Below are 26,495 nucleotides of genomic sequence, written 5' to 3'. Positions count from 1 at the left end.
ATTTAATATAAAGTTACTTATATATAATATTATAATTATATATAATAGTATTGATAAGCTGTTATTTTATTTAAAAGTATTCAAATGCCATCATTGTATATAAAGGTATTCATATAGAGGCATTGGATATAAAAGTATTAACATGCAGTAATTGTATATAAAGATATTCATGTGAAGATAATCCAGATTTATTTTTACTCTGTCACTGTTACTGAAGGCAATTTGAAGAATGAAAGGCTTTATTTCGAGAGTGACCGGAAGTGTCGTGTGTACTAATGTGTGTGACTTGACTCGGAGCCTGTTCCGTGTCTTGCGTGGAAAACACCCAGGAGCAGGAGCGGCAGGAGCGGGACTGCGAACCCGCCAAGGCGACCGTGCAAGACCCGACCCCCGGTTTCCTCTAGGCCGAGGCAGCGGTGGCCTGATGACACCCACCGTCCCCCGGTCAGTCCGCGCGGAGGAGCTGAAGCGTGGATGGAACGTGACGCTGCACCGTCAGGTAAGCGGACACATCTGCTCGCATCACGTTCACGATATTCTCAGCATCTGGAGGAAGGGGGACAAAATGTCAGCTTCCAGCATCCGACCGGAGGAGCAGGGCAGCGGCTCTGGAAACCAGAATCAGTTCTCTTGCCCGCAGACATGTCCACAGGTTCGTCATGTGCTCCACTGACTCTGGGTCTCACTGTGTCTGTGCAGCCCGGTGTGAGAAAGTGTTTTCACAGCCTATTTTTTACTGAGCGCAACATGTAGGCCTGCACGAACCGCCTGCCCATGTATGGAGAGACCCCCGACCGCAAACCTGCCAATTTGCACTCGCCTCGCTTTAAATGTGAAGTGTCAAACCTCCATCATGGACCAGTGGTGAATTTATTAAAGCTTTGGTGGGATTTTTTCAATTTCGGCGCACACAAGACAGGCCGGTTTAAAACGTTCGACACGGATTTGTTTCATTCGGCCACTCATCTCAGCATAGGGATATTTTTGCATTATGCCAGGAGAAGCGGTTACATTTTTATTGGGAGTAAACCAGGGTGTTTGGAGGGTTCGAATGGTTCTGACAGATGTTGGCCTGTACATTGTCTCCTCAGCTGCAGCAGACTGTGTTCCTCCTGCCCTGCTCCCCAGGTGTTGCTGGATGCTGTAGTGAATGTTCTCCCTCCTCTGTGTCCCTCTTTACCCAGGCCATGTAAGATGCAGCCATGGACGGCAGAAAATCCGAACGCTGCCCGACCCTGTGGAGACGACGGACGCAGAGGAAGCCATCAAAATATCAACATACCTGATGCGGTGCTAATGAATTCAACAGCTCTGACACGGTCCACAGCTGCAGAGTACCAAGGTGGAGAGGAGCTGGTGCAGCAGTCCCCCATGTGAAGCTGCATGAGGAAACCCAAAGGGCACGTTCTCTGGATCACGTTGCTGAGTAGGCGTGCTCGATCGGTGCCTGTGACACAGGGCTGAGTGAGTCAACTGACAGAGCTGGAAGCACTGACCGCGGACGCAGCTATGTAAGAAGACATCTGTCCAGCTCAGAGGTCCAGACAATCAACACGCTGCTGTGATTCATGCCACATATGTGGGCCCTCGGGGGGGCATGGTGGTTACCCAGCAGTTGATGTATACGTGAGAGTTTTCTCAGCGTTGGGCAGACTCCCGCGGGACAACAAACATCTTTTCCACTTTTTGATTTCAAACAAACAAGCAAAGGAAATAAGCCGGAAAACAGACGCTGTTATAATGTTCGCCATGCCTCGGAACCGGGCCTTCTCCGAACCAGAGTACTCGGCGGAGTACTCGGCGGACTGCTCCGTGACCCTGCCGTCCGACGCCGGGCAGGCAGTGGGACGAACACATGAGGTCACGGTCCGGAACTCAGGATGCTGCCTCTGTCTGCCGCGGTTCATGCGCCTCACCTTCACACCGGAGTCCTTGGAGAACCTGTACCAGACCTACTTCAGGCGGCAGAGACACGAGACCCTGCTCGTGCTCGTGGTGTTCGCGGCCCTCTTCGACAGCTACATCATCGTCATGTGCGCGGTGGTCTACACCACTGACAAGCTGGCTTCTGTTCTTGTGGCATCAGTGGGACTGGCAGCAGATATCATCCTCTACCTGCTGTGCCGCTTCAGCCTGCTGCCAGACCGCATCTCCAGGCGGGTGGTGCCCTACGCCCTGTGGGTGCTCATAGCAGCTCAGATATTCTGCTATCTGGGTTTAAACTATGCCCGCTTCCACCAGGCCAGCGACACCGTGGGCTGGCAGGCTTTCTTCAGCTTCTCCTTCTTCCTGACTCTGCCTCTGAGGCTGACGCCCATCGTGCTCATCACCTCTGTATCCTGCGGGGTCCACACTCTCGTCCTGGGCGTCACCATTGCCCAGCAGCAGCAGGAGAACATCCAGGCGGCAGCACTGGGCAGACAGGTAAGCGTGAGAAGGTGCTTGTAGTAGCGTGCAGCCAACCTCCAACTCATCAAGCTTCCGGAAGCCTTGATGACGTTGAACACCACGGCAGATACATAGCTGAAGTGGCCCAAAACCCAACCTTTAGCGGTTGTCAATGATACCAATAGGATAACAGTTATTAGTAATTAAAGAAGCCAATATCTAATATATGGAAACTATTATACAGTAGGGTCTAGTTATTTCAGAACTTAGGTCCCCAGTGTACATTTACAGTAAGAATACAAATGACTTGGTATCAAAGTTTAGAAACGTTAAGAACAAACTTCATTTCAAAATCTAACTGACATAGCCCCAAGCACATGTTTCAGAGAATGATTCAACAAATAGAGCAGATTGCTGGATGTACTGCAGCCTGCTTTCCCTGGCATTCAAAACCTAATATCTAATGATTACTAACCTTTATAGTCCAACTTTTTCTAAAAGGTAGTTATAACACTGATAGTTTGGAGCAGGACAAACTAAAGCAAAGAGATTTTATTCAACAAAGATAAATTTCATTTAAATAAGATAACAAAAATAGCAAGGTTAACTGGTAAGTCTGGCAGGAGATAAATGCCAGACCAACCAGAAAAAAGAGCAATATTTTATTTGAGAGGAAGTGGCCACCGTCCACTTCACTTCACCTCCAGCTCCTCCAAAACCAGGAAACTGTAACACTAAACAGGACACAAACACACACTCAACAACACATAAGACTGAGCAGATGCCCTCGGGCCATCAAGATAATCAGTATTCCTCTTATCCGCTTGTTTTGGTTTATCATCTCCTTTGGATGTTGTCGTTGTCATTAATACTTGTTGTGATCCATCACTTGAAGAAAGATAAAGATATTTCAATCAAAGGAACCAAAGAATTGGTAGAAATAGTTCATTTTGTGTAAACACCAGCAGCAGTGTTCCATACACACTTTTAGTGACACAAAATTAGTTTGGTACCAACAAATAGTGTTTTACAGTGAAATTCACAATAGTTTTAAGTTATTCGTTTTTGACTTGTACTTGAGATTTTCTCAGCAGAGACTGTTAGACAAGAGGAGAAGCTGAATATTTGTACTGTAATGTAAATTTCTGTTTGACCTAAAAACCAAAGAGACACATTGAAACATTTTTAAAGACGTTTTCTCTGAACCAGTTTGAGACTGATGAGGCCAACGTCTAAACTATACCAGTCCATGATGGAATAACAACTTTAGTGGAAGCAAAGTGTTTTGCAGATCTAATGCTAATAGTTTAAGGCATAATTCAGTGATATTTTGTATTCTGCATAGACGACACGCCTCACAACTTAGCAAGAGTAGAGCTTCATGTAGTTCACTGTTTGCCTGCACATGTTTACTCAAGCAAATCAGCATCCGCGTCTGCTGCATGGACTGAATTAGTACATTCTAATCCTCAAAGCACAATTCATTGTACAGACCAGGCCAGACTGTCACTGACATTTGCTTATATACATCGCTTTGTTTAAAAATCAACGGTCATCCAAGCATAGTCTTACGCAAAGAAAATTCCAACTTCATCATGGGTTAAACAAAAATAGCAAAAAGAAAGGAAATCACTCTAAAGTCAGTATTTGAAAAGGTAATTTATTAAATATAAGTTTTGTTGTCATGTCATGAGGTCCGTTGAGATGAAACTGGATCCGAGCTGAAACTAAGTCCATCTGCTCCAACAGTCTTTAAGTGCATCCTCCTTCATGAAGGATTTTCACTTCAGATGGTGTTCAGACTTTTACCTAAACCTGATTCTAACCCTAACCCTAACCCTTTGTGAGAGATTAATTTGTTTATTTGAATTTATTAGTCCTGTCCAATTCAGGAAGCGCTTTAATGCCAGATGTGAATGTAGTGTATTCACTAGAGTGAATCATTTTAACATGGGTATAGACCAGAATCACATGTTTAAGCATGCGGCCCTCATTTCTCAGAAATTCCTCCATGTATTTCCCGTTAGTTCTCTCCCCCCTAGGGAATAATCTCTGACCTGTTAATGGATCAGTTTAGCACATGGGACCTCATCATCAGACACAAGGCATGTTCTAACTAATTCATGAATACATCATTTCATTTACATTATACGCTCAGACACATGCAGTCATGTCCTTCTAAACCACAGGATGTGGGACGTTCTCATGGGCGTAAGCAACCTCTATATTTTGTACTCGACCCTCGGAAACTAGGCTTCACTTTTGGCGTATGGGGCCTCCGGGTTTCTAGAGTCCTTCCTTATCTGTAAGACTTCTGTGTAATAAGCTTTAGCTATACAAGCAAGTACATGGCTTCTCCATGGAATATGGTGACTTTAACAAAAATGTAGAGCGAAGCCTGAGTTGAAAGGTGCTTTAAGTTAAATCTGTGAAAACAAGGCAAGGCTCCTGCTCTGATAAGTAAACTTCTATACCTGTAAATAGATATCACATGTACCGAGCAGAAAGAGAAACAATATCTGTAGAAAAATCTAAAAAATCGGAGCCCTAACATGCCATTCAACAACATACCTGGAGTGGCTCCTGTGTTGAACGACATGCACTCGATTGACATTGACATTTCATGATGGTTACAGTTGTCTCACTTGTAGTGTTTGGTTGGCAATAGGCTTCAGTATGTCACCGCATCACTGAGCTTTTATCCTTGAAAGGCTCTTAAAAAAGGTCAGAGACTAAAAGGTCAGAGACCAGTCTACACTTTCTGCAATCCGCAGTTCAAACTGACCCTCATGCATACAATATACAGGATACTGTGTAGAAGGTTGGCAATCACAAAAATACCTGAGTTTCAAAGGTTTGCATGCTGAAATATTGATTGTTTGTAAAATTTTATAAAAATGTGTACAGCAGAAAATGTGTACAGCAGAGACTCCTACGTTTTTGAATGTGGGAAAGGTTTCCAATAAAGCTACACTCTTTAAAACCCTCTTTTGGCCCAATCAGTGCTTACTATGCTTGTACTCTTTACATATTGAGCCCTAACTGTTTCCTTCTTTTTGCTTTCAAGCTGCTGGCCAACATTGTGATCTATGTTTGTGCCATCACTGTGGGTGTCATGTCGTACTACATGGCTGACCGGAAGCATCGGAAGGCCTTTCTGGAGGCAAGACAGTCACTGGAGGTCAAGCTCAATTTGGAGGAGCAGAGCCAACAACAGGTTAGAAGACAAGCAGTCCATTATTCTGGTGTTTATATGTGTAAGGGTAGATAAACAATTTCATTTTTAGGGTAGGTAACAGTATTAGTGCTGAGAGTAATAACAATGAGTAATGTCCAAAGAACCCACACACAATACACTATCATGTGCACCTGAGCCACAGCGTGGGCATGTGTGTCTGCCTGCTGGGAACTGTGGGCTGGTCACAGCAACATGCACAGCAAAGCTAAATGAAGCAGTGTGCAAAGGATGGTAAAATCTTTGTGGATGTTTTGACTGGGCACCTACATAATGAGAGAGAGAGGAAATGCACAGAGTGCTGCACACAGATGTGTGAATGGAATCAATATTTTTATCTCCTCAGAGTAGCTCAGACCACATGTTTTGCTCTGCTAACACGTAATCTCAGGAACATCTCTGGGGAATCCTTCAAAATTTGGTACAAACATTCACATGAACTCATAGACGAACTAAACTGGTGTGGTCTGTCCTCTTTACTCATGAAGTGAATGCAGTTCAAATGAATTGACGCAGGACAGGAATCATTACTAAGCACCGGAAGGCATTCTGGCTTTACAACAATAACTGTCCTGTGTGCAGGAGCATGGAGCAACGTTCACAAACACCAACTGCAGCTTGCAATGGTATTGATTTATAAAATGCACAGCCCCTAGTACAATCCTACATTTCCATCAACCTCAGATTTTCTTTGTGATAAGCACAATAAACTCTATACCTGCGAGATATCATAAAGTTATCATGTGTCCGTCGGGGATCCGACGGACGGGGAGATCCAACGGACGGATCCGACGGACAGATCTGACAGACAGATCCGACGGACTCTTTTTCATTTATGGTCCTCCGAAGGCTGTGGGTGCTGAAAACAATTCACCGCCAGAACAGTAGGTGGCGCAATGTAAAACGAGCTTAGAGACGCTTACCTCATTGACGTCTGTATCGAGAAGAGGTCCACGTTGTCCCGGCTTTCCTCATACACAGTTAACGATGGTAACTAATAGACAAAGGCTGTTGATGGAGCTGGAGCTGCTTGACATGGAAGTGGACCTGCTTGTAACATATTTTATGAGACGAGAACAACAACAGAAGGGGAGACGGAGGGAATGAAACAGAAAGTGTTTGTTCCGGAAATGTGAGATTCCGGAAATGACGTAGTGCGGAAATGATGTTGTTAGTGGACCAATCACAGCCAAGGGCTATCCCATTGGCTCTCCAACATGCAGACGGATAGAGCTCACCTCGGAGAGGGCGTTCCACGGTGGCGAAGCCATTCCCATGTGTCCGTCTCAGTCAAAACGGAGTAGCATATATCAGCCTTTAGTCGCAAACTGAAAACTAACTACGACTAGGTTTCCATTGTAACTTGGGTCAAGCTAATTTATTTGACTTTGAGACGGAACATCAGACAGGGGCCTTTAACGGAGCGGGTTAAGAAGAGAGTGAAAGTGTAGTGAGACACCAAGTGGACTGATAAAACCATGAGTGTGAGAAACTCCCAGACTACTAAGTGAGAAGCACAGGCTGCTGGGAGATGAGTGCCTTCAACCAATCAAGGAGCTCCGGTAGCTGCTTGTAACCATGGCAACTGGCCTCCTGAGACATTGTCAGCTGTAATCACAGGGCCAAGTCGCTCAGCAGCTTGTTGCATCTCCGCTTCTGTCAGGTTGTCGTTTAGAGTATCGAAAACGGCCTCACTGCCATCTGCCCTGCCCCCTCTCCATGTGCGCTGTGAGGATATGTGATGGCCTATAGGAAGATGTATTCACAGGTCAAGTGTGTGTGCACTTGATGGAGGCTCTTAGTTTTTGGTTTAGTTTGATACATCGGTGTGGGTCACTGTGTTCAGAATCTCTCAGCTGAGAGTTAAGGAATTTCAGTCAAGTGAAGATTGTTCAGCAAGCACATTTAAAAGTAGATGTCAAAGATTAACCTATAAAATAAACTTTTCGATTAAAGAACTGGAAAAAGAAGATACCCTTAATAATATTAGCATAGGCTTACTGAAAGATACTGTACATGTCAATCATCTCTATGCTAATGCTTACTTATATGATTTGATAAATGGAACTTTTCCTTCCTACAGTACATTCAGGGAGGAAATAGATACCGGTTCTTTTCTAAAAATGTTGACCTACCTAATAAATCCTCAAGTATCTGTTTGCATATCTCGAGAACCAAGTCATGTTATTTTATATTCGTTTTTAATGGCCTGGGGAAAGTTAGTAGTAGTGTGTAGTGTTTAGAACAAGTGAGGTTGGCTCCATAATAGTAATGATATATATATCACAGATGCTGACTGGGGAGATGCATGGTCGCTGTGTGTGATGTCCTCTGTGTCGCTGTGCTTGTCCTCCCCAGGAACGCCTGCTGCTTTCCATCCTCCCAAAGCACATAGCTGACGAGATGCTTCAGGACATGAAGAAGGAGCCCAGTCAGAAAGAGATGCAGCAGTTCAACACTATGTACATGTACAGACATGAAAATGTCAGGTAACCCGGAACCTTTTATAAGCTTGTGACATTCTAGATGCCGTTTGTCCGTCCGACCTGTTAAACCACCTGAACAAGTTGCTTTTGATGAGATACAATACGGATAAACTTATCCTAACATAGAAAACCGAACTATTTCAAACAAATCATATGCAAATATTTTGTAAATGCATTACATTTGAGTTGGTGCAAAGATATTTCAAATACTAAAGGACAAATTGTGATTTTTGGTGCGATCATGAACCAAAGAGAAGAGCTTTCTTACTATGATCCTTCTGTTGACCATCACAATAAAGGACACAATAAGGACACAAAATCCACAGTCCATTCCTAATTCTATCGTATCGTAAATATGAGGCTCCACTGTTTTGTCTGAGACAAATTAAGGTAATGCAGTCCATCGCAGTGAATGTCTTTTAGGATGAAAATCTGGCGTTTCCTTGTCGGACAAGATTAACCTTGAAATGTATTTTTCCACTGTTGGGAATGAGGCTCCAAATAAAAAAACACACTGCTCTGAAGATGTAGACTGGCCACAGCTTCAAACTCAGAGTAGTAAAAATATGACATAGTGAAACTGTGAACATGTGCATGGAGGATGCTGTGAATGTGACGGATGTCTGTATTAATGCACAGTCTCGTTTCTTTTGTCAGTATCCTGTTTGCAGACATCGTGGGCTTCACCCAGCTGTCGTCGTCCTGCAGCGCTCAGGAGCTGGTCAAACTGCTCAATGAGCTCTTTGCACGCTTTGACAAACTGGCAGCGGTGAGTTTCACACCTTTTTCTAATAACAGTTATTTCACAACCTTTTTATTTTCCAATGTACGTGGTTATGCATAGTCACAGTTGCATATAAAGAAATGGTGAAGTGATATAGCCAGTGGGGCCAAAGCATGCATTTATTGCTCTTTCTGTTGTGTATGATGTGTATTTGTCCTCTTGCCCATGTCTGATGCCATTACCATGGAATCCTGTATCAAGATAGGTCCCATGTCAGGCCTCTCTTTTTCAACACAAATTTAACATCTGTAAACTTCTGGATTGAAGTGGTTAACACACATTTTTCTATGTTTGAACAAGGAAACACAAGGATAGGTGAAGGGGGATTATTAGCCTATCACAGCACAAGGCCTAGCATTACATAAAAAAATACAGCCTCCTTCATTTGAATGAAAAGCTTTTGAAGCTTCATCTGCTCCTGCAACTGGACTTCCTGGATCATGAATGATTCCTCACCAGCACATGTAGAAGCTCACCTCTACAACATAGCCTGAGCGCTTTGAGATCACAGGCCGGATTCCAGTCTGAGCAACTGCAAAACTGCACTTATTGTGAAGCTTGTGAAGGAAGCGATGACTTGCAGAAGCAATTAAACACATCAACATTATTCCATCCACTAAAACCATCATCGAATCAGATTTGTGCATACCTAAAAACAATTTCAACATATTGAAAAAGGTTAAACATTCCTTCTTTATTTGCAACTGCTGAAGATGCCAGCATATAAGGTTGTAGATATCCCAGTTTCTTTAACTGTTTTCAGACATGACCAGTGGGTAAAATCCGGAGAATTGGCTACGGAGTTTACCCAGAGTTTTCCTTTCTCGTATGCACAACACAGCAGGAGGTTCTCTGCAAATCCTCCGCATTTTAGGCGAGAGGAGGAGCAGCCAGGTGCAGCAGGCAGACAGGAGACTGAGGAGTCTCACTCGGACATTTGTGTTCACAGATGAATCTCCTCTTGAGAATATATGGTGCCTGTCTGGAAGCAGCTCAAGTGTCTGTCTGACTTTACCTTGTCTACTCAGAAATATCACCAGCTGCGGATCAAGATCCTGGGAGACTGCTACTACTGTATCTGTGGACTGCCAGACTACAGGGAGGACCACGCTGCCTGCTCCATCATGATGGGCCTGGCCATGGTGGAGGCCATCTCGTGAGTACAGGGACGAGGGGGTCAGGGGTTTGGGAAATAAGCTTGTATTATGGTATCTCTGTTTATATAGATCTATCGGCGCCGCTTTTTGTGTGATGCAGTGAGCTATTCACTGATTCACTTAATTCCATTTAAGTTCCATTTACCCATTCAACAACACATTCAATTTAGGGTTCAGTGTCATGCCCAAGGAAACTTTGTCACACGTAATTGGGAATACTGGGATGAAACTGCCGAACTTCTTTTTGGTGGACGACCCGCTCTAGTGTCCCTTGTTGCTCTAAAGGAGATATATCACAGAGAGTGAGAATGTGTTTGTGGTGTCATGGTAATCAAGTTTTTGAAACTGCTGCTTTTTATTAATTTTTCTCACTTGTCCAAACAACCGCAGGTATGTCCGAGAGAAAACCCAGACAGATGTTGACATGCGGGTTGGCTTGCACAGTGGCACGGTCTTGGGAGGGGTGCTGGGTCAGAAGCGCTGGCAGTACGACGTCTGGTCCACAGATGTCACTGTGGCCAACAAAATGGAGGCAGGAGGGATACCTGGGTAAGAACAGGCATTTGCTCCCATCAGATTTTCAAAAGAAATTTCCTTCAATTATTTAGTACTATGTTAATAAGATTGCTTGATAAGGGCCTTCATAATTTGATATGCCAATACTTACAATATCAATATATAACAATATCATGAGCATGAATGTCCTTCACAGAGAAATAAACAAATGAAAATACAGAGTTGTATTAACTAGTGTTTTCCAAAGCTTCAGTCTGTCTGAATGTAAACTGCTACATTATACCTCATTTTCAAATGGTTAGTACTCCAGTCATCATGCCTCCATGACGTCCTTTACTTGACCTGTCTAGTCTAAACCATTTTCTCTGTGTGGACCAGTCGTGTCCACATCTCACAGAGCACCATGGAGTGTCTTCACGGGGAGTTTGATGTGGAGCCAGGGAACGGAGGGGACCGCTGCGATTACCTGAGGGAGAAGGGCATCGAGACCTACTTGGTGGTTCTTCCTAAAGGACCTGTGGGAAAGAGTGGCATCAATGGTGTCGTGAGTCAAACCCGCCACTCATTCACACTGCAGATGTTTGGATATTCCAATGTTTGTCTCATATTCAGTCACTATATGAACCTGGAGACTGATGAATTTCAAATTAGTTTTTTTCCTAAAAATTTAAAATATCTGTAACCATTTCATAAGCACTCAGTATTTTCCGTTTGCTTGTTTTACATCAGAAGCTGTCTGTGACCTCCTCCAATGGAAACTCGCCGCTGTTAATCAACACCACAGAGTGTAACGGCAATGCTAACACGGCCTGCACCACCCCGGAGGAACCAGAAGAGCTGGACGCAAGGGTAACCAACGACTTAGGCCTCATTTAGACCTGTAAAAAATTGTAAGAAGACATCAGCTAAGAAGGTGCTTCTTTTAAACATGTTAAAGTATGTGGCCACATGCTTCGCTGACAATCTCTCAGTGTGGTCTTCATGGTCAGATCTTAATTGCGTCCTCAATGCATCTTGGGAACTTTCTTTCCGTGTTTTTTTTCGGGGGCTTCAGGTGGTGAATCCGTCTTTCCCAAACCCACGGAGAAGGCTGCGGCTGCGGGACCTGGCTGAGAGGGTCATCGATGCTCAGGAGAATGAACAGGAGCTCAATAAACTCCTCAACGAGGCCCTGCTGGAGAGGGAGACCGTGCAGGCGTAAGTGAACCTCCCCCCCCTCAGCCTGAAGGTGGTCAGAGGAGCTGACACACTGACCCAGGATCATTCATTTGGCTTGTCGATAGCTGATGTGACCCATAGACACTAATAGAGTAAAATAGTTAAGAGTGACATATAATGAATCAGATTGTCATTACACTTGTGACGAAAGTGCTATATAAGTAGAGCTGTTATTATTATTACACTGTGGCTGCTGCTAGGAGTCAAACTGCTGTTCTGCCAGTTTCAGTATTTTTAAGGGGATATTTTGCTTCGTAACAATACAGCCTCCAAAATATATCAGTGTCGCAGATGACTCCCATATTTGAATTGTATGCACAACACATTGTTAGGAGTAGTTATATCTTCCAGTCTGAGATCAAACCGACGCAAAACTGCAACAATATTCATCAGATGTCAGATGAAGCATAGATGAGGAAAAGCAAATATTTCAGATGTGATGTAAGTGCTGAGGTGTCCTTGTGTTGCCAGTTTGAAGGGGAAGCACACCAACCGGCTCTCCCTGAGGTTTGTGGATCCAGACCTGGAGACTCGCTACTCTGTGGAGAAGGAGAAACAGAGCGGAGCTGCCTTCTGCTGCTCCTGTGTGGTGCTACTCTTCACTGCGGGCATGGAGGCCCTCATAGACCCCTGGTCAGTTCACAAGGCCTGACCACCAATCTCCTCACGACCACCCAAAAGATAACAAGGCTAAGCCAATGTTCTTATGGAACTTATTCTAAAACTGCTAAATTTTCCTATTGATCCTATTTATTGTTTACTCCTCCATGCATTCTTTGTGTCCACCACTTCTGCAGTTTGAATAGTTTGTGCAGCCCAACTCATTGTATTGCTCCCTGCCACAGTGTTTCCTGCTTGCAGTTGTATGAGACAGACACACAAATGTCTGAATGGCATCTGTGCTTGTTGGTGCCGTATATTTCTCTCAAGGTCTGTCTCTGTTCATGTGTTGCGGAACAGGCTCATTGCAAACTACATAACCTTTGCAGTGGGAGAGGTCCTGCTGCTCATCCTGACAATCTGCTCTCTGGCTGCCATCTTCCCGAGAGTGAGTCACAACATATCTTTATCCTATTACAGCTTGGTGTTTAGCACTTAATGCAGGTATTGTGACCGATTGAGATTCTTTAAAGGAAGGGTTCAAAACATTTCACATGCTTATTTTACAGACCTTAACAGACCTTTTAAACAAGTCATCTTCATATTCACAACTGACTTCACTGTATGGAATCCTGGAAAAGTATTTCAAGCAGTTGTTTTTATTAGATGTGATTCGATAATTTGTTTTCATTCAAAGCAGTTTAACTGTAACACTGAAACCCGCTGAAATGACAACACGGCGAAAGTCGATTTAATTTACAGTTTAGAGAGCTGCAGCGTGTGGGTGTTGATGGGAGAGAAGTAGGAGCGTCTCTGTGTGGTGCTGGTGCAAATGCAACTGAACCAAATAAGGACAAGACAAATGTTACTTAATGTTCACTTACCTGATTGTGACGAGGGGCTGGCGGTTGGCTGAGGGGTTGACTGAGGAGGATGACTGGGTTTATGAGGGAGAGGGAGACCGGTGCAACAAGTTTGAAAACGGTACACTTGCTAATTAATATACCGTGCAGGCGAAGGTGTTTAGTCATGTTAGTTGTGCACGAGTTTGGCACTGATGTTGCACTGTGCAGACACCCCACTGTGTTTCTGGAGAAAATGAAATGCAACAGCCCTGTCACGCTGTTGTGACACAGGCGGTCTTCAAATACAGCCCCTGAAGAATGTGGCCCCTAAATTGAGACACAGCTTATCTGCTCTTAAGCCTAAACAAAGGATAACAGTTGAACTTATGTTTTGAGTCGCACAAATGTACCTCAGGACTGGTCCTCAGATAGCTAGAGTGGGGATGTGTTTAGCCTAGCTTAGCTTAAAGAATATTTTAGGGGAAACAGTTGGCCTGTCCTATGTTCAATTTTAAACATGCACAAACATGTTTGAATTGTGACAAACACATGGCATGATGGGACTTTGCTGTGTGAACACATTTAGCTTGGCATATCTCTCAAAATGATGCAACTAGAAGTGATCGTCATATTGTCTTCTGTAAATGTTTTGAGTGCTATATTAAAAACCTAAATATATGAACTACATATTTCAGATGAGTGTATAGGCTGACATTCTACAGTTAGATTTCACCCCATCACGGAAATTCTGATGTATTGATTTCCATCAGTCAGGCCGGTATTGACTTCTACTGTCACAGGCTCCGCTCAGTCCGGATCTGACTACACGCACACGGTCAGCCAATCAATCACATGGACTGAGAGAATGCAGACTCACTGTAAATACTGCTCAGGGCTCTTCAGGCCTCATATCAGTATGTCTCTGTGATGCGACCTCTCTATCCTGTTGGAGGTCATGTCACAGCCAGCTCCCAAAACGTACCAAAATGTTTTGTATCTCGTTGTTGCTCAAACTTTTTAATTTATTTGTTAAATTTCCAATGGTTAAAATGTACGTAATTATGAACGTGAATTAACTTTTTCCATCCATAGATTTAGTATGGCTTTTAAATTTAAGCGGATGTCTAACATTGCTGTTTAAAATGGTCTGATCAGCTTCATAGATCTGAATCAGGATAGCCGCGTACTTGGTGATTTAAATGTGTAAATGAAACGGGATTAGATAAGGGAGTTTGATACTTGATATGTTCAAACTGGGCCCTGTCTTATAAACTGGCAGAGCGCTTTAGAGTGAAATGGTTTGGTTCATCGGTTGTACTAATATAAGTCCTCTGATGGTTGTGTTAGGTCTTTCCCAACAAGCTGGTGTCTTTTTCCACCTGGATTGACCACACCCGCTGGGCTCGCAACACCTGGGCTATGGCCGCCATCTTTATCCTGTCCATGGCAGACATCGTGGACATGGTGAGCTGCTCTCTGCTATGTCATACAGCCAGGGGTAAACCAGTGTGGCGGCTATGAAGAGGGAAGGAAGTGCTGCATGACTCAGGCTAATCCGACACTTGTTCTTTAGTGAGGCAGTAAGAGATACAAGGAATGAGGAGTCTTGGCTGTTGAATAATGCAGAAAATTGTGGAAAGAAATACTTGAGCTATGTTCATACTGCAAGCATTATTGCTCAATTTAGATTTTTTTTCTTGATCCAATTTCTTCCAACGGATATAAAAAAGGAGACGAAGTCGTTGATAATTGTTTGTTTAGGGTTTCATTTTTCTCTCGATATACTTTCAAACACAGACCAGTGAGGATTCGATACAACCTCTCAAGTTTTGCTTGTACAGACCTAGAGTGAGGTAGAATATTATGATGTATCCAGTATATTTGCCAGAGAAAGCGCAGATCAAGGAAACTGGACATAAAATCTGCCAACTTGAGGAGGTTGCAGTTGAAGGACAGCAAGACCCAGTGCAGATTTAGAAATAATGGTAATTAGATTAATCAAAAATTAGCTCTTGCAGAAGGATGGCTGACTTTAGCCTTAGATAGGGTAAGGAGAGTGAGCATATCTGGAGGGAGCCTGGAGTAGACCCACTGCTCCTTTGTGTTGAGAAGTAAAGTAAAAGGTACAACAAGAAGACAGCAACACGCAGTACATCGTAAAAACAAGCAGAAGCAGGGCATCTGAGTAGGGATGCCTCCGAGGTGCTTTTCTTTGGATGTCAGAGGAGACCCTCATCTGTCTGATGCTTCAATATCCCCCAGGGGGAGCTGTAAATCTGTGAGAAGGACATTTTGAATACCTTCCTTAGCCCTGCTGCCCATGTGAGCCAACCTCTGAATTGCAGAATAGGATGAATGGAGAGATGAATGATTGACTGAATGAATGATCTATAGATTGTAAATGCATGACTTCATGTCTCTCCACTGTGTAGCTGAGTTGTCTGCCTCGAGTCCCAGACTCAGGCGGCACCACCATGGCTCCCTCCTCCTCCTCCCCTTCCTCCTCCTCCACTTGGTCTGGGCCTCATGGATGCCTGGATAACCCCAAATATTACAGCTACATTGCTGTGCTGGCACTGATGGCTACCACCATGCTGGTTCAGGTCAGTCACATGGTCAAGCTCACACTGATGCTGCTCATCACTGTGTCCACTGGCATCGTGAACATCTACAGCTGGAGGGACATCTTCGACCGCTACGACACGGCCCGCTTCCAGGACTACAGGTCAGCCAGTATCATCTGTGTAAAGCACCACTATTCACACCTCTGTGTAGTGGTACAAAAGACAGCAACCTGCCTGGTTGTGTGTGTTTACACAAGTCTGTGTCCGAAATCCCACACTCGATCCCTACTTTACTATATAGGGTCTTCTATGTAGAGGATGATATAGTAAGCTCATCTGCAAAAGAAAAGAACATTTTCAGACAAAACTCAACGCATTTTCTCTGCCCCAGTTATTATGTCATTGTTGCAGGATTATGAAGTACAACAACAATGGCATCGGTCAATGTTTAATACATTTTAAATGATTATTTTACACTTAATATTGATACTTTTAGGTAAAACAGACATTGAATGACCATCTTTGAATGTAGAAAAAAACTTGTTGGTCTCAGTTTGTGCTGTGACGCGCTGGTCTGCTCTCCACCGCGAGCGCAATGCATGATGGTCGATATTGCTTAGTTAATAAAAAACGAATATATCCGATTTATGCACCTTATAGGGTACAAAAATTCTGAAAAATAAAAAACATTCGGGCAGCACTACAAAACGGTGAATCCGCTATTTAGTGGACTACATGGGGATTAGTGAGCGATTTCAGACTCAGCCTTGGTTTCATGTCATCATGTGGTCATTACTTTAACATACAATAATTCCAATGTTGGGGGTTTTAAAACACTTATTGTCTAGTAGTGCAAATGATCAATATGCCAATATTCTTCTCTGCAGGTCATACCTGGTGCCTTCCAAGTTCACAATGACAACTATGATCTTCATTATGATGGTCAGCTTCTATTATTTCTCCAGACATGTAAGTTAATTCCTGCTGCGTTCACTGTACTCTAGCAGAATGAACATACATCACTTTGAGAGGTTTGTTTTAATGGTGTTAGAGGAGCCAAAACTATTTGAAAACATTCCTCCTGCTGCCAACATTGTCCTCAGAGCATCTTTGCGTGTCTTCACTATCCATCTGTAGTATAACAACAACTCATATGTATCAGTGATTGTTAGGACTTTATTTAAGTCAAATGCAAATGTAATTGGTGACAAAAGCGAGAGAGCTTCATTGAGACCCAGGAACTCTTCATGCCCTAGTTTACACCTAGTGCAGAGAAGCCCATGTTTGTCTTAAAATGAAGTCATGTGACTTATTAATACATTACTATCTTGAGGCAATGGAAAACGATTGACCAATAAAAATCTGATCTAAAGTCAGTGGTATAGCTTCTTAATGTTTTTTACCATCAACACAGTAATATGCATCTACATATGGCAGGTGCACAACAAGCATAGACTAGAAAAACCTTTTCATTTGAAGTAAAGTGTTCATACCTATTCCCTCATTCAAATCCACCATCATTATATTAATCTATTAAGGTGGAAGCTCACCTGTCTTTTAAAGGGAATGGCAGTCTGACTGGTTTATTGTATGTTACACCCAAATAACTCCCTGGCTTTATTTAGAGAGTACAACCCTTTGCAGTCCTCCTGCTTTAACATTATGTTTTTGGGTTGTCCCTCCGTCCCATTTACTGTGAACGCGATATCGCAAGAATGCCTCGGCGGAATTCCCTAAAACTTTGTTCAAATATTCACTTGTACTCGAGGAGAACCTCCAGACATTGTGTCTGAAAACGGCTTTAATCAGAAAATCATCCATGCAGCAATACAAAATAAAGAATAATGAAAAGAGAGACGGCATGCATTATACCTCGGGGAAACCCTAGGGGTGGGTGGCTGATTGGGCGAGGCCATTAAGAGAAATGGTGCCATATGGAAGGAGGTGTATGTGTATATGTTTATGGAAAATATTTTATTGGATTGCATGGGCCATTTTCTGGCATTTATAAATAAGATGCTCTTCTCAAAGATTTTCACAAAATACCAACAAACATTTCATTGGTTCCTGCTCTCATATTCATAAACTGCTCAAATGCTAACAACAGTCCCTGCTGCTGTGTGAAGGTTGAGAAGCTTGCCCGCACCTTATTCCTGTGGAAGATTGAGGTCCATGAGCAGAAGGAGAAGGTATACGAGATGAGGCGCTGGAATGAAGCACTGGTGACTAACATGCTGCCTGAACACGTGGCTCGACACTTCCTGGGCTCCAAGAAAAGGGACGAGGTAAGATCCTCCTGTGTGTTACTAGCATACAGAAGCTACGCATTTAGTTTAAAGCAATTAGCGGCTTATAGTAATCATTTTGGCCTGGGTCAAACATCATCACTAACAGGGTTTTCCACTGTATTAGCAAACTCTGTGTGTTTCTCTGCAGTATCAGCCCATAACTGTATCATAAAAAACCATATTGAAGGATTTTGTGTAATTTCAGAAAAATTCAGTTTGGGTTCATCACGTCCTCAAATATTCTGACCACCTTGTTGATGTGACCTGTTGCAGGAGTTGTACAGCCAGTCCTACGACGAGATTGGAGTCATGTTTGCCTCAATCCCCAACTTCTCTGACTTCTACACAGAGGAGAGCATCAACAATGGAGGGATTGAATGCTTACGCTTCCTCAACGAGATCATCTCAGATTTTGACAGTGTAAGTTGCTTTCCTCTTTCTTTGTCTTTCCGACTGCAGGACCAAACATCGCACATTTAACATCTTAACAACAATTTCATTGAGCCAGTTTAAATTTCTACTGGAGGTGAGCATTCTGGTGAGTGTGGTAAAGTGAATTAGCAGAGTAGGAGACTAGATCGGTCCAGGTGCATTATGAGCATATAAAAGGTCCTGATGACCCCCTTCCTGACAAATGTTTGAATTTAAAAGCTTTTAATTAATAAGTTATTTTTCTAACGCCTCTTGTCTCAGTTATACCTCTCTCTCATTTTATACAACTCTCCTGCAACATATAGGAAATATATCACCTTAAACTCACCTGGTGCTGTAAAGATTTGCTTATCCACAGTGTAATAGATTTCATCGCTCTCTGCTGCTCATGATAACTAAAATTAAACCATCCTTTCCTTCTGTACCTAACTATTTAAAAAGAGCTTCCATACAACCACTCTTAAAAGAACCAGGTATAGACCCATAACCCAATTTATCTGGGACAGTGTTGACATGGTTCATCTCCTACTTGTCCAATTGTAAATGTTCTTATTAGTGACCCTGTTTCATCCCATTCCCCAGAACATTTATGGGGGTCAATTGGCATGAATAACTGATTGTCTGTTAACTTTCTTCCCTCTGTTAAATCTAAATACACATTCTTTCCCCTGTCTCCATGTCAGCTGCTGGATGAAGCTCAATTCCGCTGCATTACCAAAATCAAGACCATCGGCAGCACCTACATGGCAGCATCAGGCGTCACCCCGGATGTCAGCAATGGCTACACTTGCATGAAGGTCAGCTTGGTCAAAACACTTCTGCAGGCCTCTGTGTCCAGGATTAACTCTGATTTGCATTGCTGTAAATTAGAACAGAAAGTGATAATGTGCTGAGGGTTTCACCAGTTACGATAGTGGTGGTGTGGAGGTGTAGTCTGAGCTCTTTGGTTTTTTGTCAGACAGAAGGAGGAGCAGTCTGACAGAGAGCGCTGGCAGCACCTGGCAGACCTGGCTGACTTCGCTCTGGCCATGAAGGTCACACTCATGAACATCAACTACCAGTCATTCAACAACTTCATGCTACGCATCGGTATGCATCTCTCTGTGTACTGTTGTATCTCTGTCAAAATGTTTTAACAAGCCATTACATTAATTTATCAGAATTGTGTTACCAAGAGCTGTTGAGATATAGTGTTAAAAGATGCGCCTATCACCCTGAGCAAAAGGAAAGCCCCTCTTCGGATTTGGGTTCCAGAGCCTATGCTGTGCGTTGAGGTGAGCCCAACTATATCTAGCTGGTAGTGCTCTACCTCTCGCACCAGCTCAGGCTCCTTCCCCGCCAGAGAGGCGACATTCTATTTCCTTCGGATCCATGTTGTTGTTTTGGGCTGGGCCAGACAAAGCCCCATGGGTCAAGGCCCTCCCAGGCAGGGCTCCCCTCTCAGGACTAGCCCCAGACGTTGGCCCTGGTTTCCCTATTTGAATGACATGTTAATCCACTGTTTTGTTGTTTTGTGTTATCTTTTATAACTGCAGAAGCTATTATATAGAGATATTTAAAATGTTTTTATAAATAGATTCACTGGCAATATACAGCCTGGTGGCCAGAGGTCCCTACCCCTGGTTTAAGTGTTTTACCCTGGAAGTATGGTAGAATTACTATGGATTCAGAAAATTGATTCACAGATTAATACTTTTTCATGATTTTCACAACATTTATCTGTTGATTTGGAAGGAATATTTTTTTTTTAAGACCCATTTTCATGGCAATCCGACGATTTGAAAGTCAGATCATCCTAACAGTCTTAATCTTACAACATTCTCCTTCAGGTCTGAACAAGGGTGGAGTGCTAGCAGGAGTGATTGGTGCCCGCAAACCCCACTATGATATCTGGGGCAACACTGTGAATGTGGCCAGTCGCATGGAGTCCACAGGGGTGATGGGAAACATCCAGGTACGGCACTGAGCGCTACTGCAGGCATCTGGATTAGTCAACACTTTCACAATGTTGAAGATTAACCACGTTTCAATACAGGCTTATCATGGCACATTTGTCCCAGTTTAAGTTGTTCCTCAATCTGTGAGTGAAAGAAGCCCCTAACTACACACCACAAGATAGATGTGTCAGCACTTACCCCACTGGCAGAAAACAAATCTTTTTGCTTAACATTACAAGACATTAGTATGGCCAGTCATTTATTTACAAAGTGAATGATGTAAATGTGTCACATTGTGTGTGTGTGTGTGTGTGTGTGTGTGTTGCCCCCAGGTGGTGGAGGACTGCTACAACATCTTGAAGGAGTACGGCTTCCGCTTTGTGAGGAGGGGGCCCATCTTTGTGAAGGGAAAAGGGGAGTTGCTCACTTATTTTCTGAAAGGAAGAGACAAACAAGGCTCATTTATCAACGGCTCCTCTGTCACTCTGCCACACCAGGTGGTGGACAGCTAAGGACCACACTCACACACAGCACATACTTGGCAGCCATCCACCGTGTGGTTAATGCAGAGAGGTGCCAGAGGACTTGGCCTGACCTGAACTTCTGTTTACAGCTTAAATTTAAATACTACTCACTCACACACACAAACACACACACACACACACACACACACACACACACACCAGTCATTATTGAACACATACATGATCACCGTCAGTGGAAAGATAAATGTGCCAGTAGAGATTGTATTTTAATTTACATGTCATGCTCAAGTTGAACCACAGAAGACCCGTTACGGATCATTTGAAAGAATGAACTGAAAAGAAATCACATTAAAAGATAGGAGCACCAGCTGTAAAGATCCAGATATGATATAAGATTAAACGGATACAACTGAAAAAGTATATAAAGTGACCACTGAGGATAGGCTGATTCAATTGTCCTCAAAAAGTAAAAACAAGCACCTTTACAGAAATAAAACCTGGATTTCTGATCGATTGTGATACTACAGATAGACCTAATGAAATGGCTTCAGTTAATGTGGAGTAAGTTGGAAGCCTGTAGCATATTTTCACATTCTGCTGTGATCAGCTTCTCCAACACTCTAGACCCCGCTGAGTGTTTCCTCTCAATTCAAAGCAAACGTCTGTCCTGAGTGTTATGATCACTGGTTGACAGCTCAGTCCCGGTGTTAGCTAACCCGAGTCTCATTTAGAACCAAGATCCAAACTCTCAAACATATTCTCACTCCTTTGTAAACAAGCTCTGTCCCACGACAGCTTCATAATTAATCTAAAGTATTTTTACATTTCTCAGTGTTCTCCATACATTGATTTATTTGTGACCAGATCTTGATTTTCTCCTTAGTTTATTTTCTTCAAATGGGTTAAATCGTATTCCATGTAAAGCTCTATTCTGTTTTGTCAGCCTTTCTAAAAACATAATTTGATAGTGAGAAAGGTTCAGACACAAGTGGAGACGCACTCTAATGCCAGGTGTGAACTGACAAACATGGAGCTGTCAACTTGTGATTGGATAACTTGAGACACATGTATACCGGAACCAATTCCTGTAGGAACAGGGCCCAGTCACACACACACACACACACACACACACATAGATGACGCCTTCTGCTTTCAACTGTGACACAGATGCCATTTTCTAAATAGGATTTTTTGTGAAACGTTAACACGACTTCTTATCTTACAAGGTACTTGTGGAATTTTTTCCTGTGTTTTATTCACAACATTTCAACATAAGGCCTAATTTGAAATTCTGTAATTTAAATTACAATGATGGGCTTTATCACTTTCCATAAATTCCTCTGAGACAAACAGAGGCCCAACAATCTAAATTCACGACATCATTACACATTTGTGAACTACTTAGGGATACGTGACAGACAGATGTGAGTTCTGATGGTCTGTCTGTGATGAGGAGGAGGATTTTTAAGTGGAGGGTGTGCATATACCGAGTGATCTCTCTCCTGCTGCTGCATCGTTGTGGAAATCGTGCGCGTTAGAGTGTGTGCATGGATATTATTCCACGGTGGGGGTTCAGATCTGTGAGTATTGTGAGACGATTGTGTGCCTTGAAGTTGTGTAACATGAAAGACAGCATATGTAAATGGCCTGTATTAATATAGAGCTTTTCTAGCCTTGATGACCACTCAAAGCGCTTTACGGTGCAGTTTTGCCATTCGCACACACACACACACACACACACACACACACACACACACACTCATACTCTGCATCTATGTGCAGCGCTTTCTCTTTCATATAACAATCACACACACACACCCACCTCCTGAGCCACAGATGTCCCTCCTCTCCGTTTTGGTAGAGGGACAGATGACTCGTGGCAGATACATTTTCACAGTAGAAGGATGGAAGTGCCTATCACAGCTGTGATCACCATCTTTTTACTCATTGAACTGATTCGGTCAGGGGAGAGGATACAAGTCCTCTGTGCTGTGAAGAGGGAAAATTCTGGTTTATTGCAACTTGGGTTTTATGGTTAATGATGACAGTGTAGAGTTGAAAGGTGAGATCGTGGTAACGTTGACATTACCACAAAACAGTGCAGGTTAGTCCGTTTAACTGAAAGAAAGAAAAAAAAAGGCAATGAAAGGTCACTTCCTGCTTCTGTTGTAGTCACTGCAGGGAGGGTTTTTTAGCAACAATCCAGATAAATCCTCTTTCAGTTTGACAACAAATAAAGGGTTCAAATTAATCTGGATAGAGTTCGTTGAACTTTCTTTACCTATCTGAGCATTTTTTTAGTGATGTCACTGGAATATCATATTCAGACATGAATGTGGCGTGTACAGTGTCAGAGAGGTCACGTAGGATGCATCCTGTAATAAACTGTAACCTTCTTTTAAATAGATGATGGTTATAATGTCGGGAATAACAGCAGCCACATGTAGATGTAACCAGAATGTGATCCAGGCTCTGTGGGCTTTTACACAATTTAGCCCTGCATTAAGATGTGTCAATGATCCACATGAGGTGTTCAGATCCAGATCTCATGTTTACACCAGGTAGAAATGTGGTCTCACTTATTTCTCACTAATCAAGTGAATTCTGGCCTGAAGTTGTCTGTTGTCTGTTTCCTTTTAGATCCCATTCAGACCTGGTAATAACACCCGTCCTGAAATATCCCATGACAAGTGCACAGCTCTATGTACGTGTGTGAACACAACCCAATGTGTCCTCAATGTGTCCTGAGATCTGGTCCCTCTGACCACATTCAAGGTTGTCTGGGACACATTCCTTTAGCTGTGTAGGTTCAAATGGGTCCAGGCCACATTGAATTGCCGTCTTGTCATCTGACGTTCTCCGACCCACTACGGTTTCCTAATGAACCAAAAGTATTTGTAAGCTTCTCAGTGCCAATATGTTGATTTGTTTGTGGCCAGCTCAAACCAAGATGTAAAATAATGTGTGCAGCGCATTGATTCCTTCCTGACTCTCTCCTGCTCTTCACACACTGACACAGATACAGTGACAATGGACACGTCTTCAAAAGCGGCATCATTCGGTTTTCACAAACAGAAATTATGTAATTGTGTATTTGCTTATAGAGCAGGGAGTTCAGATCTGATCACAATTGACAGGACACATTCAGGACAGATGTCTATACCAGGCCTGAACAGGGCCTTTGTCTCTGCTGGCTTATATAACGGGACAAAATGGACATGAGCTTGTACGGCAGACATGCACATGGTTCTGCAAATGCTTAGTTCAAGCGTGTGTTGTTGGTAGATTGTGATGATGAAATCATTGACATCTATTAAAACCATGTGTCTATGTGGACACAGATCATTTAATCCACTCTCAAGAGGACACATCCTCTCAGATGTTCAGCAGGTCCAACCTCTAATATAATTATCTGGCTCCAGCTTCTCAAGGTGGAAAGCCTTGCCACGCAAATCAGCAGGCACACTTGAAGAGAGTGACTGCTTTGAAGCTTACAAAGCTGAAAGATAGTTAAAGGGTCAAGTTGCAGGCAGCGATTTGCTAGTGACAACGCACCAGATTTGATTGCATCAGAGGAACTTCATACATTATTCCCTGAAAAGTTTGTATTTCAGATGTAGGAGGCATCCATGCCACAGCCGTGACTAACCCACCTGGCAGACAGCAGCTGCACCGTACATTTGTTTTGCCGAAAAGAATTGAAGGAGCCACTGCTTTTTTCCTCTGCTGATTGTAAAACTCATGAGTGTCTCTGTAGAATGGGATGAAAGTGCAATAGTTTCTTCTACAATCCTGATTCTCTCCTCTTTAGGAAAGTGTCAATCATTCCTACCCCTTTAATTCATATTTTTATAATGTAATGTTTTGTTCAGTTCAAAGAAAGGGAAAGAGGACTGAACGTCGTTATTGTACATAGAGTTTAGACTCCGTTTATTGGTCCGATTTATTTATTAGAAATGACAGGGATATTGACTTTTTTCTTACACAGATGTGAAAGTGCCAATGATAAAGGAATGGCTTTAGATGTAAAAGCCACAACATGGACCACGGCTGTTTCCTTATTTGTATTTTAAAAGAATCTCAGGCTTGGGAACAAAATAGCACTTTGGAAAATGTGTCAAATCTGTATATGATTCCAGGGTTCGGTTGCAACAGAATTATTGAGCTAAGTACAAACACAAGAACACTTGCGTGCCATACGGAGAGCCCACGCCAGCAGAGCCAGCCAATGGCGTCAAACGGCGTCAACATTAACTGCTGTGCTTGTAGTTGTTACTGGTCCGATTCTGACAGGTTTTAAAACAGAACTTTGATTTCTCCCCACAACTTTGTGGGCTGAATTAGATGGACTGTGACTCTACTTAGCCTGCTCTGAGCTGCTGATCCCAGTCCTGGATTTTTTTGTTGAAGAATTTCTCAGTCAGTGTGCTGTCTTTCATTTCAGTTGTTTGTCATCATACGCCAAGTTGATTAAAGAAATCTAATAAAAACAAGCCTACGTGTCGTGATTACTACAAAGGTATGCAGCACATTGCTCATGGAAGAACTCCTCAGCTCACATCTCTGCAGGGTGACTGAAAACAAACAGAAGGACTGGAGCAGCCACAGTAAAGACTTGAGCTCTGACATCAGAGATACTATTTCTCTGTGATTGATTTTATTGTCAATTGGGAGTAAATTGAACTTGTCATCTGCAATGAAATAGGAGACCTTTAAGAGACTTTTTTTAATGTATCTGATAAAGTCTTACTGTCATGTCGCATAGCAAACAACAGGACAATTGCAAGGAATTAGATAATAAATACAGGTATGCAGCACAATATGAATTCATGAACACAAAGATATCACATCATAGTAGCGTAATAAACAAAACAGGTCTAAAGGTTGAGTATATAAAAGCAGATGAGCAGAAAAAGGTATTTATCAGATGCCAGTATGTCATATAAAGAGAAAGGCACTGACATCTGACCATAAAGTTCAATTAATGACTTGTTTTAATCAGTAGGCATCAACAATTCACTGGGTCTGTGACCACACGATTGTATAAAGTACAATGTTTTTACGAATGTTTTTTTTTTTCTCTGAGACCTTCAATACATATCTGAAGATATCACAGGCAATCACAGGTTAACTTGTTTGCCAATTAAATTGGAATATTACCACTACTATAAAACTAATAGATTATTGTTGCTGAACATGTTCATCCCTTTAAAGCCACAGTTTGCCATCTTCTATCGGATACATCCAGCAGGATAATGCTCCATGTCACATCGCAGGAGTCTCAAAGACGAACAAAGACAGTTTGAGAGCAAAGACATAAACTACCAGTGTAAGTGAAGTGTTCCTAAAAAAGGTGGTGTACACCTGCTTCATTCAGGGAGATAATATGACATCATAGTTAAAACTATACCACAATGTTACTAAGATTTTCAAATGACCTAACTTTGCTTTGAATGAACAGGTTACATAGTAATTAAAGTCTGTGGTCACATTTATTTGTCTGTGTGTTTGGGTATGTGTGTGCATGTGTGTATGCGTGTGAGTATTCCTGTATTTACAT

General features: G+C 42.7%; 1 protein-coding gene across 1 annotated transcript; it reads left to right on the top strand.

The window, feature by feature from the left end:
* Positions 1–336: 336 nt before the first annotated feature.
* Positions 337–25,419, top strand: adcy3a (adenylate cyclase 3a). The gene is made up of 21 exons (XM_062400199.1): positions 337–499; positions 1,185–2,424; positions 5,456–5,605; positions 7,982–8,112; positions 8,767–8,878; positions 9,922–10,049; positions 10,441–10,599; positions 10,945–11,110; positions 11,296–11,415; positions 11,621–11,763; positions 12,256–12,417; positions 12,745–12,832; positions 14,577–14,693; positions 15,662–15,954; positions 16,681–16,762; positions 17,920–18,078; positions 18,355–18,501; positions 19,197–19,310; positions 19,476–19,602; positions 20,343–20,467; positions 20,783–25,419. Exons 2-21 carry the CDS (start codon positions 1,741–1,743, stop codon positions 20,960–20,962), a joined length of 3,387 nt encoding a protein of 1,128 aa, XP_062256183.1. The 5' UTR covers positions 337–499; positions 1,185–1,740; the 3' UTR covers positions 20,963–25,419.
* The last annotated feature ends 1,076 nt before the right edge of the window (positions 25,420–26,495 follow it).

Source organism: Platichthys flesus, chromosome 11 (genome assembly GCF_949316205.1).
Source record: "Platichthys flesus chromosome 11, fPlaFle2.1, whole genome shotgun sequence".
Lineage (NCBI taxonomy): Eukaryota > Metazoa > Chordata > Actinopteri > Pleuronectiformes > Pleuronectidae > Platichthys > Platichthys flesus.
Note: the sequence above shows the minus strand (reverse complement) of the source record. Positions and strands in the feature narration are given on the sequence as shown.